Genomic DNA, 17,991 nt, shown 5'->3' with positions numbered 1-17,991 from the left:
TAGGGTGGTTTTTCCTCTGACCCCATTCTGAAGCTGAAGATGGAACCCAGGTAAAGCATGCTCCTCCTTCCTACCCACCTGGGGCTTACTCTGACGAGCAGGCTCCCTGCCCCCTGTTTTGTCACTCACACACAACCAAAACCCAAGAGTGTGCAGAGCTCCCGGAACGAGATCGGACGTTTGTTCCACTCAGTTCACGGTCATGTCAACAAACCGAATCTTTTTTTAAAAGGGATTGAATCACCAAATGATGGGTCACGAGACAGGTTGGAGCATTCACACGACCAGCCCACTGGGAAAAGGCAACATGCACTGCTTTCAATATCAAAAAAAGAAATAGTTATGAATGAGTCCTCTGTTTCATACAGAGGAAGGAACTCTAGAGTCCGGCCATGTCTTTGTGGAAATGTAAGAGCGAAAGCAGGGGGTAAGACCTCTAATTAGGGCCAATTAGAATATCACAAAAGTGAAGTCTTAAAAACTGGTCTGTTTCAGTTAATTTTATTTGGTGTCCATTGGAAATCCTCTGTCACTGCAGGCAGTGGATCTGTTGACCCTGATGAACTACGCACTGTCTTGAAATCGTGCCTGAAAGAGAGCTCGATATCTTTGTCGGAAGAGAAGCTCGATGATCTCACGAGGGCTCTTTTCGAGTCGGCTGACTCTGACAGCAGTGGATCCATCACCTTTGAGGAGCTGAGGGAGGAACTGCAACGTTTTCCAGAGGTCATGGAGAACTTAACCATAAGGTATTTCCTCTGCAACCTCCATCCTAATCCTCTCCATTCATACCCTGTATATACCCATCAGGATCCATTCGGAGGAAGGGGAGGACAACACCCCACTAAGACCCCCAGCTCTGATGGAATCCCTCTAGATCCATCAGACCTTGAGCTGTTGGAATGTGTCGGCCCCTTGGAGGAGCTCTGGGGGGCCAGTGCCCCTCAGTGTGGCTCCTGTCCTGTCCCCATAACCCCCTCCATCGCTCCCTCCGGGACCTCAAGAGCAGAGGTGACACTGTGCCAGCACTCTCAGACTCCAACACCTGAGGCAAAGTGCTTGCCCAGCTGCACGGGGCCTCCCTGCCACTGAGCCTGCTTGAGAGGAGGAAGGGGAGGCCAGCCAGGCACCAGCTTTGGATCAGGGCCAGCCTGAGCTTTAGGAAGGGGTGGGGCTCCCACCTCCTACCAGACTGCTCCATTTGCAGGCAGCCTTTGCTGGATCAACAGTTCTTTCTTCCAGCTCTTGCTGCCTCCTGCTGCAGCTTTGCTAGAGCCAGGGACAGGCAGGACTATGGTTCTCCTCCGAATGTTCTGATGTTCTTCTCTTCGGTGTGGTGTGGAGCTGGAGTTGCCCCAGATGCCACCCACAGGCCAAGGAGAGTTGGTCTGGTGGGAGCAAGCAGGATTGGTCCCCTTAGCTAAGCAGGGTCCACCCTGGTTGCATATGAATGGGAGGCTTGATGTGTGTGAGTACTGTCAGATATTCCCCCACTCAGGGGAAGGAGCTGCTCTGGGAAGAGTATCTAGGTTCCAAGTCCCCTCCCTGGCGGCATCTCCAAGATAGGACTGAGAGATTCCTGCCTGCACCCTTGGAGAAGCCGCTGCCAGTCTGGGTAGACAAGACTGAGCTAGACGGACCAATGGTCTGACTCAGGATATGGCAGCTTCCTATGTTCCAATCTACACCATCAACGGTTTTCTTCATGTTGGAAATTTGTGTGTGCACACATACTCCAGGGCTGAGGCCGACAAAGGTCCCAGCGTTCCAGAGTGCCTGTAGACAGAGCGGCTGACTGCTGTGGCCATTGGAGGCTGGCCTGCTCCTGCCGCATCCTCACGTGCTCCTCTCCCCCTCCCTCTCTGCTCCTGCAGTGCTGCCAGCTGGCTCAAGCCCCCCACGGCCCCCCCGAAGAGCCACAAACTGCACTGCTTGAGCCCAGCCTATTGGCACAACAACAAGAGCAAGCTTCTTTTTCTGGGCAGCTACACAGGAGTAAATCTCCTCCTCTTCACCCTTGCGGCACTAAAGCACGCTGGCTCTGGCGTCTGGATCCTGATAGCGAAAGGGTGTGGACAGTGCCTGAACTTCAACTGTACGTTCGTCGTGGTGAGTGATGTTATGGGGCATCCTTTACCAGGCAGGACAGATCGCCAAGTAGGAGACGCAGTTCATTTTTGCATGAGCCTTGCAGGAACTTTAGGATGCCAAATCCGGATCTGAACACAGAGGTGGACAATAGGGTGCTTCCCATGATCTTCAGTCATTTTTCTCCCTTTCGAAAAATGCAATTTTAAGTTTTAAAAAACCCCCAAAAGCTTTGCAAGGTGTTGGCAAGGACATCCAAAGTATGCCTTTCTTGCAGCTGAAAGACTCCGTGATTCCGCTTGTGGTGGGACACCCATATTCCACAAGATGGTGGCTTCCCATATCCATTCACTTAATCCCTACTAACTGAGCAAAGAGGCCCCTTTTTAACGTGGCGATTCTGTTTATTGAGCAGGGGGAGAGCAACTGGCCCTCTCCATCCCCAGCACAGCATCCCTCCAGTGGCTGTTGCTGGTGTCTGTCTTATGTTCCTTCTTAGTCTGAAAGCCCTTTGGGGACAGGGAGCCATCTTTGTTTGTTTGTTTTTATTTCTCTGTGTAAACCACTTTGGGAACTTTTCTTGAAGAGCGGTATGTAAATATTTGCAGTAGTGGTGATAGTCGTAATTCTGCAGTGATGGTTTTTCTTTTCTCTGGAAGGTACTGATGTTACGCCGATGTCTCACGTGGCTACGGGCTACCTGGGTGTCCAGAGTGCTGCCACTGGACCAGAATGTTGTCCTGCACCAGCTGGTGGGCTATGCCATCGTGGGTCTCACTTCAGTCCACACAGCGGCTCATGTGGCCAACTTTGGTAAGGGCTGGTTTCTGGGGTTGTCCCCAAGCCCTTAAATCTGAAGCTGAGGATTGGCCAGAGGAAGTATGCTTCTAATCTTAAGAATGTCTATGGTGTGTGTGTGTGTGTATGCGTGCGTGTACACATGCATGAGATGGTGCTGTCACTCGCCAGTAGAGCCTCTGTTTTGCAGAAGGTCCCAGGTTCAATTCCTGGTAGCATCTCCAGCATAGGTCTGGGAACGACCCGTCTTATGTCTCCTGCTACCTAGATGAGCAAAGAGGCACCTCTTTAAAGTGGTGATTCTCTTGTATTTAGCAGGGGGAGAGCAACTGGCCCTATCCATCCCCAGCACAGCATCCCTCCAGTGGCAGCTGCTGGTCTCTCTCTTATGTTTCTTTTTTAGATTGTGAACCCTTTGGTGGACAGGGAGCCATTTTAGCCATTTCATTTATTTACCTGTTTTATTTCTAGGTACTTCTCAAGACCTTATTTTATGGCGTAAATTAAAACATGGAAAGAGGGAAGTGCAATTCCCTCTCTCTATGTTTTAATGTACACAATAAAATACGGTCTGGAGAGAAGTCTTGTAGCAGATGCATCACGTGTATTGCGCTGCCATTATATCAACTATTTCTATGTAAACTGCTTTGGGAAACTTCTGCTGAAAAGCAGTATATAAATATTGGTCGTATTTATCTTACGTCTGAAATCCACAATACCGACCTTGATGCTTCAAAGGCCTGCCTCACTATAAGGCAGTTTCTTGTGTGTCTTTGCTTTAGAAGAAGGGGGAATTAATACCCAGCTCTTTAGAAGCCTCTCTCTTCAGTCCATGAGCATTTCATGGTTAAAATTTATTGATTTATTGATTTAATTTTATTGAATTTCTATACCGCGCAATATCGAAATTTCTAGGCGGTGTACAGAACTAAAACGTAATATAAAATATAAAACATTTATATGTTTTAAAATTCATAAAAAGATAAAAATCATAATAGATAAAAACACATTAACATTAAAAAATTTGGTATCAGTTGAAGGCATGGGAAAATAGGTACGTCTTCAGGGTCCTCCTAAAAACCTACAGAGAAGGAGATGCTCTTATTTCACAATGCAGGATGCACTTGTTAGGAATGCTAGTCCAATGTAGGCCTGGCTTTCTCTTTCCTGTAGTGAGAATGTCTCAGATGAAAGACAGCTACCGCTTTTGGGAATATCTGTTCACCACTCGGCCAGGGATTGGCTGGATCTCTGGAACCGCCTCCATCACAGGCCTCCTGCTGCAGACGCTCATCTGCCTGATGCTGCTTTGCTCCAGCTCCTTTGTCCGCAGGAGTGGCCATTTTGAAGTAATGTGACCATCAACCGCCGCCACCTGCTCCTCCTCCTCCTGTTATGTATTTTGTTTGCCTTCCAAGTGTAGGGAAGGGTCATAACTCAATGGCAGTGTGCATTCTTTGCATGCAGACAGCCCCAAATTCCATTCCCAGCATCTCCAGTGAAGGAGAGGTCTCTGGAAGCTAGCTAGGGTCTGAGTCAGTGGAAGGCAGTTTCTTCTGGTCCTATATCTGCTCAGCAAGTAAACTCAAAGCATGCATATGGGTGCTGCAACAAGTAATCTTCTTTAGCTGCCCATTTTTACTGCCACAGCTCAGCCCTGGAATAATGAGAGACATGTTGAGCAGATGTATTGTGCCTGTCCTTGGCTACCGAGAAAACACAACTTGACCCTACATACTTGGAGGGCGGGTGCCAAGACTAAAGGTTTAGGACATCTGGGTGTGTCTCACCATCTCTTGTTTTAGAAATCAAAGGTCTCTTTGCCACTTCATTCTGCATTCTATTGAGGAGGCTCTCAAAAGTGTTTGCGTGTGTGTGTGTTGAGATGCCTACAGGAACATGACCCTATGACTTGGTCTAGTTATTTCATATTACTGATGTCTTCTCAAGTTGTGAGGACGATGGTAACTTTATCTTTCAACACAGCTCAGATGCTTTTTCTTGCCACTGGCAGGTCTTCTACTGGACGCACCTTTCCTATATCTTCATTTGGGCTTTGTTAGTCATCCACGGTCCTAACTTTTGGAAGTGGTTTGTAATGCCCGGGTTTCTGTTCCTCTTGGAGAAGATCTTCAGTGTTGGATTGTCACGCATGGGAGGGCTATATATCGTGGAAATCAACCTCCTGCCCTCTAAGGTGTGTTCCCCACTGGTGGCGAGAAAGGAAGTTTGGGTTTTAAAATACCTGATTTTTCCAATGAGCGTCTAAGTGGGTGGTAATAACTGGGACTTGTGTTTGCTGACATCTGTTCTTGATCCATCTGTATGACTGTATCTCTTCTCTTTGCTTGTGTGCTTTTCTTGGGGGGGGGGATACAGGTGACTCACTTGGTGATTAAGAGACCTCAGTTTTTCCACTACAAACCTGGCGACTATGTATACCTGAACATCCCAGTCATAGCCAAGTACGAATGGCACCCGTTCACCATCAGCAGTGCTCCAGAGCAAACAGGTAGGTGACTGCCCTGAAAGCAGCCTGTCTGGGGTTTAAAAGCAAGAATATAAATGCTGAAGATGCCTCAGACTGTTAGCAGCCTGGTCCTACAGTCTGCTGCACTGGGCAGAAAGACGATAGGATGAAGGACATCAGTGCAGTGCAAAGTCATCATGAGGAATGTGTTCATAGGAACAGAGGAAGCTGCCTTCGTCCAAGTGAAACCATTGGTCTCTCTAGCTCAGTATTGCCTACACAGACTGGCAGCGTCTTCTCCAAGATTGCAGGCAGGAATTTCTCTCAGCCTTGTCTTGGAGATGCTGCCAGGGAGGGAACTTGGAACCTTCTGCATGCAAGCAGGCAAGTGTTCTTCCCAGAGCGGCCCCATCCCTGGAATATCATCCAGTGCTCACACATATAGTCTCCCATCCAAATGCAAACCAGGGTGGACCCTGCTTAGCAAAGGGGACCATCTCCCTTTGTTCTTCACCGGTAGGAGAAGAGGTGGGAGGCAGCAAGGAGCCCAGGACTGCCCCCTCCCTCCGTATTCAGCTCACAGGCAAGCATCTCCGCCCACCCGCCTGCTTGCAGAATTCTCCCACTGGCCAGCCAGAAGCTCATGTGGCTGCCAACTCAGGGCTTCTTCTCCCCGCTGATGTTGATCATGAGAACAGCCCGCTTGTGTCTCACTGCAGCAAGGCTCTCAGTCGTCACACTGGAGCCACTGGCATCGATGCTCCCGAAGAGCGAAGGATGCTCTCTGTGGAAGCAGCTTCTATCCTACGTGCCATTTTGTGTTCAGATTTGTGTTCAGGCTGATGGTATTGCATGTGTGACGAAGAAGCACCAGAAGCCAATTGGCAGCAGAGTCAGGAGGAGAGAGGCAAGGAAGCTTCTTTCTCCACACAACAATGCACAATCGATCAGTGGAACCAGGCGCTGGCACAAGATGAGTGCTGGGCACTTGTCAAAAGGGGATTAGGCCAATGCCTGGAGGGTGATGGGTTGATCCCTGGCTGTTAGGTGCCAGGGCCACTTGGAACCTGCATGTTCATAGTTAGGCAGTACACCTCTGAATACAGCTGCTGGGGAGGAGAGGCTCTTGCCTGCATCTCTGGATTATGAGCTTCTTGTGGGCATCTAGCTGGCCACTGTCAGAAGAAGAAGCAAGGTGCTGGGCGAGATGGTTGGATCCAACAGGGCTCTTCTCATGTTCTTACGGGTGTCTGGATTCTTTTTTCAAATGCAAAATTTCAATCATAAGAATTCTGAGAGGGCTGTAAAGCTCCAGGCTCCAGAGCCAGGAGGTCCGGACTTAACCCTTTTCCTGACTTATCCTGTCCCCTCTTCTCCCGGATCCCTGCCATAACCGGACAGCCCACTGACTCATGTAGCTGTTGTAGGGTAAGTGAATAATTTGGGAATCGCCTGTTGATCTGAAAGCTGGTGCCTTGATCACTTCTTTTGGCTACCTACCCGCTGGTCTTGCTCTAAGCGGATGGCTCGGATCAGGAGTCCCAACCTTGGGTTACCAAGGCTGTTGGACTCCAGCTCCCACCGACCCCAGCAGCCACAATGGCCAAAGGGGATGATGGGAGTTGTAGTCCAACAGCATCTACAAGGATGCCTATGGAAGTTTGCCTTCCTATGTTTTGCCGTTTCTCCAAAGGGACCATCTGGCTGCATATCAGGTCTCTGGGACAATGGACCAACCAGTTATATGAATACTTCCAGCATTACCGCGAGCTTCCCAGCCATAAGCCTGAATGGTTGGCTGGAAGAAATCCAGGGAAGAAGAAGAAGTTACAGCAATGGGTGCAGGTAGATTTTGCTGCTTAAAAATACGAGTTGCTGTTATTGTGGAGTCTTGTCTGGCCATTTCTAATGGGGTGGGTCATAATCAGTGTTCCCTCTAAGAGGGATTCCCAGATGTTGACTACAACTCCCAGAATCCCCAGCTGCAATGGCTTTTGCTTCGGGATTCTGGGAGTTGTAGTCAACTTCATCTGGGCATCCCTCTTAGAGGGAACACTGGCCATAATGTTCTTTGGTATTCCATACACCTCGGGGATGGGGTGCATGTATATGGGTGGGTGAGCTGAGCTCTGGGAATGCTTGAAAAATGAAAGGCATGTGTGTGCCCATTGCCTAGCGTGGATAAGTCACACCAGTCGTCTCCTTGTGCCAGCAGCCATAAGCGGGCTCTTTATTTGCAGTCTGTCGGCCTGCAGAATGTGGAGGGGGATGGATCATTTGCTGCCCTGCCAAGGCAGCGTAATTTGGATCCTGCTGCTCACTGGACGTCTCCCTGGCCTTTGTTTCAGAAAAATCTCCTTGGCTGCCCTGACTTGGACCCCTCTGTAGCCACCAATGAGGATGACATGGTTGAGATCCTGTCTTACACGCCCATCAGACATCCCGGCTGGGAGGTTGGCCATCTCCTGGAGGCCAGTCCCAGGTGCAAGGAAGTGAACTCACAGTCCAGAGGAGGAAAGGTGCTGGTTCTCTTGGCCAATGTGCCTCTCCCATGCCGGGTGTCCCTTTAGAAAGATGTCTTTTATACCATAGTTACCTGAATAGACAATGATTCTGCATTTCAGGTAACCCCCTTAAAGCCGGGGGTGGGTGGGGGGTGTTCCCCATCTTTGGGTCCCCAGGTGTTGTCAGACTGCAACCTACCAGCCTCAATGGCCATTGTGGCTGGGGATGATGGGAATTGTAGTCCCGCAACATCTGGGAACCAAGATTGAGAACTGCTGCCCTCATGCAAGCGTGGCTGAAATGGAGCTCTGGGCAGGACCAGTGGCTCTCCGCTCCCCACCACCACCACCGCCACCCCTGTAATATGACAGCAAGTTAATCCAGTTCTGCACATACATGGCAACTCCTGCATTCTAGCAACGCCTCTAATAATTGCATCCAGCTGAAGAATGTTGTGATGTGGTTACTGTGGCTGGTTACTGGCCGATGCTGTACAGTCTTGTTAGAAACCACACGGACATTTCTGCTTCCCCACAAAACCCGGAGGACAGAACTAGTTCTTTCGTACGGAACTTGTTCTGGGGACTGCTTTAGAAATCAAATCGACAGGTGTTTGCTTGCTTGCTTGCTTGCTTGCTTGCTTGCTTATTATATTTGTACACCGCCCCAAACTAAGTCTCTGGGTGGTTTTCAACAACATAAAATAAATTAAAACAAAAATTAAAACCTTACAACGATTAAAAACCAGAAGTCTCATTAAAAAGCTTGGGTGAATCAATGTGTCTTTAGAGACTTTTAAAAACATTGTCAGAGATGGGGAGGCTCTTATTTCAGCAGGAAGGGCATTCCAGAGTCTCATAAGAACAGCCCTGCTGGATCAGGCCCAAGGAGGCCTCTTTAGTCCAGCCTCCTGTTTCACACAGTGGCCCACCAGATGCCTCTGGGGAGTCCACAGGCAAGAGGTCTGTGCCTGCCCCTGTCTCTCCTGCTGCTGTGGCTCCCCTGCAACTGGGATGGAGAGGCATCCTGGTGACAAGAGAGAAGGCCTGTCCGTTAGTAGCCACCATACAAACTGGTGGCAACTGCGACTGATCTCCAGATGATTGCAGTGGGGCTCATGGTGAAGACGGCGTTCTCTTAAATACCTTGGGCCTAAGCTTTGGACTTTTTCAGAAAATGGGCATGGCAAGCATTTTGCTAACACAATAGTCTTTGCGTAACAGATGCCTGGCAGGCCGGCTGAGAATCGGAGATGCTGCAGAATCAAGGTAAGAGAAGCTACCGCTGCTACTCTGTGAACTTTCTCCGACCACCCTGAACCATTTTTGTAAGGGCGTTATAGAAACTGAATTATTAATAATAATAATAATAAATTAAGAAGAAGAAGACTGAAGGGGCAGCATCAAGGAAGAGAAAATGGGCCCTTGTGGCCAGGCTGAGTTCCCAACACACTCCAGCCCACTCACACATGGTCAACACTGATGTTCAAATGATGTTACATTTGAATGCGCCTCTCACTGGAAAGAACGGAGTGCAGGGATGGAGGACACACACATCCAGGTGCACGTCCAAATGCAGATGCTGTCCAGCTTCACTGCATTACTTTCAATAGGGTTTCCCAACCAGTCCTCCATATTAGCCTAATAACATACATGTGATCAGAGGTGGACTGGGGCAAGTGTTTTGCCATGCAGCTTTGGAGGGCAATTAGAACTAATTGCATGGCAAGACGGGAGTGTTGACTTGGTTGCCACAGTAAGAGGGACTCATTCGCCCCCTCCCCTACAGAATGAGGTCAACGCAGGTTTGTGGTACTGTGATACTGTGACATCATAATGCTCACATCACGATCCCTGATTGGCTGGGACTATTCAGTAGAGAAGCCCTTCACAGTTCCACCCATCCACCCATCCCCCTTCCCTCTGAAATTTGCAAAAATATAGATTTTAATCCAGCTGTAAGATGTTTACTCTGCCAGACTGGCAGATCTTGTCTTTAGTGTGTGTTAAACTCAGTGTGAAACCAGGCTGCTGAAAGAAGTGTAAGATTTAGTGAGACAAACTCCTCTAAGTCTTGCTTTGGAATTCATATAGAAAAGCATTCAATGCATTGTTTCAAATCTGAAAACCCCGTTGCATACTAGATGATGTCATAGGGAGCCCAATATGCTTCAAAGACCTCCCTTCCCCAACTTCCCATAAACCCCAAACCCTGTCACACCCCAACCTTCCTTTCCCCCAAGTTTACCTGGTGGTGGGATAGTCTTGACAACAAGTTTTCTATGGAGGCAAAGATCTCCTTCCTTCCTGGCACCCTGGAGCCGTTGGCTTCCTAGGGCTCCTGTTGCAATGTCTTAAGCAGCAGGACGGGTCTTGTGAGAGTGGGCACGAATTGTCCCCTTTGCTAAGCAGGGCACAACTTTGGTTTGCATTTGGATGGGGGGCTACATGTGAGCACTGTAAAATATTCCCCTTAGGGGATGGGGCTGCAGCTCAGTGGAAGAGCATCATCTGCCTACTTGCATGCAGGAGGTCCCAAGTCCACCCCTGGCTGCATCTCCAGGTAGGGCAGGGAAGGACTCCTGTCTGAAACCTTGTGCAGCTGCTGCCAGTCAGTGAGGACAATTCTGAGTAGATGGACCGGTGGTCTGACTCAGTAGAAGGCAGCTTCCTATGGTCCTGTGTTGTAAGGCAGGCCTTGTACAGAGACACTTTGCTGCCAGGTGAGCTTGAGGGAAGGGGGAAGGGGCAGCAGCAAGGGAGGGAATAGGAGACGCTAAGCCCAGAATGAACCTGGCCTGAAGTCAGGAGACCAGGCTCAGCTTTTACTGGGATGAGACTTTTCAAACTGGGGGAACTTGTATTCCAGACTCTCCCCTGTTCTGAATCTGCCCCCATCTCTAATAAAATTGGCCACTGGGTCTTGATTCCCCATTTATCGTCTCCAAGGGGGAATCGTCCTATAATGTCCTCTAAGAGAAGAAGGGACTCCACCTGGTTCTCTTTCCCTTCTCTCTCTGAAGTGTTACATTGATGGTCCTTACGGGACTCCCACACGAAGGATCTTCACTTCGGAGCATGCCGTCCTGATCGGGGCGGGGATTGGAATCACGCCTTTTGCTTCCATTTTGCAGAGCATCATGTACAGGTGGGTCTGCTGTGGGCTGCGTCCAGCTCTTTGGCAAGATCCAGATTTCCCCCATTCCCAACAATGGTTTTCAAAGGTCGTATCCTTTACTGGGCCAACACCTACTTTTTAAGCAGAGAGTATTGTGTGTATTTGTTTACTACATTTATATTGCTCTCTTCCTCCAAGGAGCCCAGAGCGATGTACATGGTTATGTTTATCCTCATAAGGACCTGTGAGGTAGGTTAGGCTGAGAGATACATAACTGGCCCAGAGTCACCCAGTGAGTTTCATGGCCAAACGGGGATTTGAACTCAGGTCTCCCTGGTCCTCGTCCAGCACTCTAACCACTACCCCACACAGGTTTATCTTCCAGGAGATTTGAGCTCAACAAAAGTACATGTTAAAAAATGACTACAACTTTTTGAAATTCTTGCTTGCTTGCTTAAGTGCTGTCAAGTTGGTGTCAACTCTTAGCGGCCGCATAGATAGATTCTCTTCAGGATGATCTGTCTTCCACTTGGCCTTGAAGGTCTCTCAGGGGTGCATTCATTGCTGTCATGATCGAGTCCATCCACTTTGCTGCTGACCATCGTCTTCTTCTCTTTCCTTCCACTTTTCCCAGCATGATGGACTTCTCAAGGGAGCTGGTTCTTCGCATAATGTGTCCAAAGTATGGTAGTTTGAGCCTGGCCATTTGTGCCCTGAGTGAAAACTCTGGATTGATTTATTCAATGATCCATTTGTTTGTTTTCCTGGCTGTCCATGGTATCCTCAAAAGTCTTCTCCAGCACTAAAGTTCAAAAGCACTTTTTCTGTCTTGCTTCTTCAAAGTCCAGCTTTCGCATCCATAGAGTGTCCCAGGAAAAACCTTTGTCCAAACAATTCTGATCTTTGTAGGTACAGACATATCACGGCATCTAAATGTCCTTTCCAAGGCCTTCATTGCAGCCCTACCAAGTGCTAGTCTGCAGCGTATTTCTTGATTGCTGGATCCTTTACTGTTGACAGTCAATCCTAAAAGGCAGAAGCTATCCACCACTTCAGTGTCTTCATTCTCAGTTCTGAGGCTAGTTGATGTACCTGTTGTTAATTGTTGCTTACAGTGTTTGAAATAATCAGCCATAGCCATTTCTGGTGTCCCTGAAGGTGAACTGGTAAGGAAGGGGTGGAAAGTGGCTGTTGCCTCTGCTCCTTCCCAGAGTTTCCCTGGTGTCTCTTCCCTGCTAGGTATCGCATGAGGAAACAAACCTTCTCCAAGGAGACCTCCTCAGGGGGTGAGAACTTTAAACATGAGGACATGAAGCTCCGGAAGGTGAGCAGATGCTTTTAGCTGTGGCTTGGAAGCACGGATGGAATGAAATTTGTGCTACAAAGGAAAATAACAGCGTTATTTGTTATTTGTCTTCAGGTCGACTTCATCTGGATCAATCGAGACCAAACTTCCTTTGAGTGGTTTGTTAGCCTGCTGACCCAGCTGGAAATCAATCAGGCTGACGAAGACCCTGATGGTGAGGGACCAGTTGGTCTGTATCCTTGCTTAACTGTTTCCCAAACAATATTCCTGGGCCTCCCCACCTGTTGTTGGACTACAGTTCCCATCGTCCCCAGCCACAATGGCTTTTGACCATTGGGGAAACCCTGGAGTACTCTATGCTCCAGAAGATGGACCAGTGCCAAGTGGAATGGTACCTCCTGCATCTCCCAAAGTGGCCAAACAATGAAGTGGAGTCACGTCCTGCAGAGGCTGGGCTGAATCCACGCACAAACATTCTTTTAGCTTCTTTCAAGATGGCACCATTCCGTCTCAGCTGGCTGACGACACGATGTGGTTCCCCTCCCATTCAAGCTCTTCCCTGCTGAAATTAACTGGAAAAGCCAAAATGCCAGGCTAATTCACACGATCGCCATTTGGGTTGGAGACGTTGGGTGCCCTCCTGATTTGTGACCATGTGCTTGTAAAAAGCAAGACCGGAAGCGGAAGAAGTGATGGTGTGTGAGGCGCCCATTGGGTAGGGGGGCTTTCCCTCCTACCTCATCAAGTGGTTGGGTGCAGGTGCTGGGTAGGATGGGGCCCTCCCACCCAGCGGGAGCCTCGCACACCATCGCTTCCTCCCCTCCCCCTCGCTTTTTACGATCACAAAACAGAAGGTGCAGAGCTCCTGAGCCTGGGTAGGATGCTTGTCCTACCTGTTGCTGGTCATGAGAACCGGCCTGATCTCTTTCTGCTTCCCTGCCCAGACCGCTTCCTCGAGATGCATTTGTACATGACTTCAGCGCTTGGCAAGAACGACATGAAGGCGATTGGCCTGCAGATGGCGCTAGACCTGTTGGCCAAAAAGGAACAGAGAGATTCCATCACGGGGCTCAAGACCAGGACTCAGCCAGGACGTCCGGACTGGAATCAGGTAAGGTGCCCAGGGCTGCACGTGACAAGAAGCCCTTTGCGGCTGTAGCCGTGACGTGTGCTGTGCTCTTAGGACTTCACGTAGGTCCCAGGTCAATGTTTCAGAAACCTGGGGCACAGGAGAGCGGTGGTATTCCTTGAGAGAAGAATGCTGCTTGTGGGCACGAGAGCACTCTTAGGTGTCCTGCAGGGTTCTGAGTCACTGTGCGATGCTTGGCACATCTGCTGCGGGAGTGACCTTGGCTGCCCCGAAAGTGGCGGCTCCAAGCTGTCCCGGTGAGCCCACAGCTCCTTCCTCAAGGATGCTACAAGTGGGATGCAGAAAACCTGGAGTTGGCCGGTGGATGGATTTTGGACAGAGCCTCAGGTGGTCCCTCCTTTTGCCTGTCTCTCCTGTCCCTGCCCTCTCCGGGGGGGTTGTCCTTCAGGCTGGCCCACCTACTGTGGGACACTGGACCTGCCTCGGGAAAGAGGTTATGGATTTCATGAACATAATAAGTGGACCTTATTCTGGAACTCGGACATAAAAGCGTAGGGGGTTCAAAGGTAAGACAGAGCTGTCGGTATTTTCACTATATATTCCCCAAGAAAGCCTGGAAGAGGTGGAAGGGGCCACTCTGGATCCTACACAGCCTTTGCAGTCATAGGAACATAGGAAGCTGCCATATACTGAGTCAGGCCATCGTTCTATCTTTCTCAGTACTGTCTTCACAGACTGGCAGCAGCTTCTCCAGGGTTGCATACAGGAGTGTCCCTCAGCCCTATCTTGGAGATGCTGCCAGGGAGGGAACTTGGAACCTTCTGCTCTTCCCAGAGCAGCTCCATCCTTGGAGGGGAATATCTTGCAGTGCTCACACATCAAGTCTCCCATTCATATGCAACCAGGGCAGACCCTGCTTAGCAACGAGGACAAGCCATACTTGCTACCACAAGACCAGTCAGCTTGACCAGAAGGTTTAATACTGAACACATATGTGTGTTTGTGTGTGTGCAATGACAGAACAAGGCTGACATGCTGAAGCCACCATGATTGATCTTTTATGGAGGGCACAGGGATGTCTGGTTGTGAATACTCCAACATGTCTCCGAGATATTTGGGCGCCCACATGCAAAAACAAAACAAAAAAGACCAGTTTGTTAGGCATTCCAGTTCTGTTGTTTTCTTCTCTCTCAGCTCTTTCAGAAACTGGCAAAAGAAAATAAGGGGAAAGTTCACATCTTCTTCTGTGGTTCTCCAGCTCTTGCCAAAATCATAAAAGATCACTGTGAGCAGTTCAACTTCCGATTCTTCAAAGAACATTTTTAAGGGCCATGCTGGACCAGGCCTGCGTAGATCAAGGCATAACACAGTTCTGTTTGGCTTGTTTAGATTGCTTGGTCATGAGTTGAAATTGCACATCTGGCCAACCTTGGTTATGTTCAGACATAAAAGTAGACCATGGGTTGCGAACTGACATAGACTCTGACCTAAAAACAACAAGCAGGTTCTGACGTCACGTGGAATCTCAGTTACAACCAGGTTCTAACTCACTTCAAATCTTGGGTACAGAGCAGTATTCCTGCTAACAGGGTTTCCCAGATGTTGATGACAACTCCCAGAATCCCCACCTGTAAGGGCTTTTGCTTGGGGGTTGTGGGAGTTGTAGTCAGTCACATCTGGGAATCCCCGTTAGAGGGAACACTGGTACAGATCCTGGGATATTTGAAGCAAGTGGGTTAGAATAAGCCAAGATTGGTGGGTTCAGACAACACAGCCAGTCTTGGCTTATTTAAATCTAGACGGATGTTCTGGAGCCTCAGGGACATCAGGTGAGGCTTGGCTCTACACGAGGCTCCAAGTGATGTCTGAACTAGCCCAGGTCACCAACCATGGTTTGCAAATGGCTGCCAAACCAGGACATCGCACCAGGGATTTGCTGTTTGCTGTTACATCTCAATGTGCAAAGCAAATTACAGCCACAGTTAGAACCACGACAAGAGGCTGCAGAGATGGAAGCAAACCTGTGAAGCTGCATGTCGTGTCACTGAAGAACCCAAGCAGACCAGCAGCTAACCTACGCCCTTGCCTCTTGGACACGCTCCGAGTTCTAAACCCCGATTAGCACTAACCAGGGCTTGCCATGATGTCTGAACTGAACCTGTGGCTCTTTGCTCTTCATAATTAACTCTGCTAATTAATATCAGGGAGCAGATGCTGCTCTCCTCTTCTGTAGTTTTGATGCTGGGGAATGTAAAACCGTAGCTTACTCTGCAAATAATAAATGTGTGAACCACATCTCATAGCAGGAGAGTGGAGTCAGCTTTGGGGACAGCCTGGAAATCAGAGTGCTCTCCTTATCCTCCTGCTGCAACCCAGAGAGGCGTGGACTGAGGAGAGGAATGAAGACACACCTGTGGCGAAGGCGGCCCAGGAGGAGGCAGGTTCCTGCTTGCTGAAGCCCACAGGGCAGGAGGCTGCTTCTTGCCTGCTGCGGGGCTTGGAGGATGAAAAGAGCTCCGTCTGTTGCATGCTGACTCAACCAAGGCTTCTCACTCAGCGGGTCTGGGCATGGAATCCCTCCTGGGTGGGTTTGGCAGCAGAGCCCCACCAAAGGGATTTGGGCCGATGAGCTTCAACCTGCACATTTCCCAGCGACTCCCCAAATCATCTTCCCCTGTGGCAGGTTGTCAATCCTTGCCTTCTCAGAGCTGGTCCTGGGTAAGTGGGCCAACTCTATATGAACATCGGAAGCTGCCTTCTACCGAGTCCGACCCTTGCTCCAACTAGCTCAGTACTGTCTACACTGACTGTCAGCGGCACTCCAAGGTTTTAGGCAGGCGTCTTGCTCAGCCCCACCTGGAGATGCTGCCAGGAAGGGAACCTGGGACCTTCTGCCACTAAGCTAGGGCCTCGCTCTCCTAAGGGGAATCTCTTACAGCACACACATGCAGTCACCCATCCAAATGCAAAGCAGGGCAGACTCTGCTTAGCAAAGTGGACAATTTATGCTCGCTTCGAATCCCCGCTGGTGTGTTCCCCAGACTATGGGAAACACCTGTATCGGGCAGCTGCGATCTAGGATGATGCTGAAAGGTATCATCTCAGACTGCGTGGGAGGAAACAATGGTCAACCCCTCCTGCATTTTACCAAAGAAAACCACAGGGCTCTGTGGGCATCAGGAGTCAAAACCGAGACGGCACACTTTACCACAAGATCAGCTCGCTCAGCCTTTTTTGCAAACTGCCTCCATGGCCTCAGAAGTGTTTCTTTCCTCCACCTCAGTCCCCAATGTGGGCCTACTTTTTTCCAGGGCTGTTGTAAAGATAACAATAATTAATAAACTTTATCTGTTAGCTGCCCCATAACAAATTGTTCTCTGGGAGGCTTACAACACAACGGCAAAACACGAGAGAAAAACACACATTAAATCATAACAGATCACACACACCCCGCAAAAAAAAAGATGGTGGGGAGAAGATGCAAAATACAATACAAAAACAATTAAAAAACATTTTAAAAATCATTTGCAATCAGATCACATTTTTAAAAAAATTAAATTGAAAAATAATAAACTTAATAAAGTTATTAAATATTGATACAATTAATAATCTTTATTAAATGATAATAAAGATCACAAGACAGTAGATGTGAAGTACTTTGAGCGGCTGGGAGTGCTATGCAGATGGCGCCTTCCAATGTTCAAGCTTACGAAATGTAAGGAATTCGGGACATTGTTCTCTGGAGAAGCCGACCCCCTCCTCTTGACCCCCTCCTCATCCTCCTCCCATTGCCTGTGTCCAAAGCTTTCACCACCAGAGGGCACTCCTGCCTCACCCTCCAAGAGGTTCACCCCACACACAAAGAGGCTCCCTGAGGCTCGTGAGCAACCAAGGAGGCGATAAGAAGTCGGAATAGAAACCTTTGGGGCAGCTTTTGCAGAGGTCCCAGGAAATGCCGCCGTAAAGTGGGTCTGGCGGCGCCATCATCATTAAGTGAGCCAGCCGTGGCTAGTGGAGGATTCTAGGCAGTTCCAGAGTCACACAGCAGCACTCTTCCTTTAGACAGCGGCTCTGTCTGATCCCAAGGCATGAGCAACAATTCCACTCCAGCAGGTGGGGGTGTGTGTGTGTGTGGCTGGGCATGTTTGGTCCAGCCAGCGGCCAGCCCTGCTGCGGTGGAAGTTCTCCTGCTAAGTGGGGAGTTCAGCTGGGCCCCTCGAACTCTGCACTTTCCCATCCCCTCTTCTTGTGTCCCTGGGTTCCAAAGGGAAGCCCTAGAACTGCAGGCGGGAGCCTGGCTGCATTGGCTGAGTCCGGGCCAGCGGGGACCCCGCAACGTCCCACGAAAATCCTTGCGTCTGGCTTTGCTCGCCAGTGTTCCCAGGCTGCGCTCCTCCCTGTGGCCCCCCCAGGGATCCTTGAGAGACCCTTCCTCCTCCAGGGCTGCACAAGGTTGCCCCTCCGGGTATTGCTGGACTCCAGCCCCCCCCCAGCCATCGGGGGTTCTGGCAGCTGCAGCCCAGCATCCCTCGCCGGAGGGGAGGGCCCCAGTTGTGCCGCCGGGCTCTGCCGCTCTCTCCCAGGATGCACGTCCTCCCTGGGGCTGGCTGAGCCTGA

At 49.7% G+C, this 17,991-nt stretch overlaps 1 protein-coding gene across 9 annotated transcripts in view; it reads left to right on the top strand.

Moving 5' to 3' along the window:
* Positions 1–17,991, top strand: part of NOX5 (NADPH oxidase 5) — a 54,127-nt gene that overhangs the window by 19,325 nt on the left and 16,811 nt on the right. For 7 of the 9 annotated variants that reach the window (XR_008311468.1, XR_008311470.1, XR_008311465.1 and 4 more), the window contains 13 exons: positions 539–749; positions 1,875–2,109; positions 2,748–2,901; positions 4,060–4,235; positions 4,901–5,083; positions 5,266–5,398; positions 7,050–7,201; positions 7,705–7,875; positions 9,085–9,129; positions 10,884–11,008; positions 12,218–12,302; positions 12,399–12,498; positions 13,229–13,395. Coding sequence is in view for 3 of the 9 variants with exons in the window: in XM_053272629.1 (XP_053128604.1) it covers positions 539–749; positions 1,875–2,109; positions 2,748–2,901; positions 4,060–4,235; positions 4,901–5,083; positions 5,266–5,398; positions 7,050–7,201; positions 7,705–7,875; positions 9,085–9,129; positions 10,884–11,008; positions 12,218–12,302; positions 12,399–12,498; positions 13,229–13,395 (1,937 nt within the window). In the remaining 6 variants the exon portion in view is untranslated. Of the gene's footprint in view, positions 1–538; positions 750–1,874; positions 2,110–2,747; positions 2,902–4,059; positions 4,236–4,900; positions 5,084–5,265; positions 5,399–7,049; positions 7,202–7,704; positions 7,876–9,084; positions 9,130–10,883; positions 11,009–12,217; positions 12,303–12,398; positions 12,499–13,228; positions 13,396–14,568; positions 15,670–17,991 lie in introns of those variants that run through there. The other 2 variants (XM_053272624.1, XR_008311469.1) reach the window with 2 other exon arrangements.

This window comes from Hemicordylus capensis, chromosome 10 (genome assembly GCF_027244095.1).
Source record: "Hemicordylus capensis ecotype Gifberg chromosome 10, rHemCap1.1.pri, whole genome shotgun sequence".
NCBI lineage: Eukaryota > Metazoa > Chordata > Lepidosauria > Squamata > Cordylidae > Hemicordylus > Hemicordylus capensis.
The sequence above is the reverse complement of the archived record's forward strand: the minus strand, read 5'-3'. Positions and strand labels throughout refer to the sequence as shown.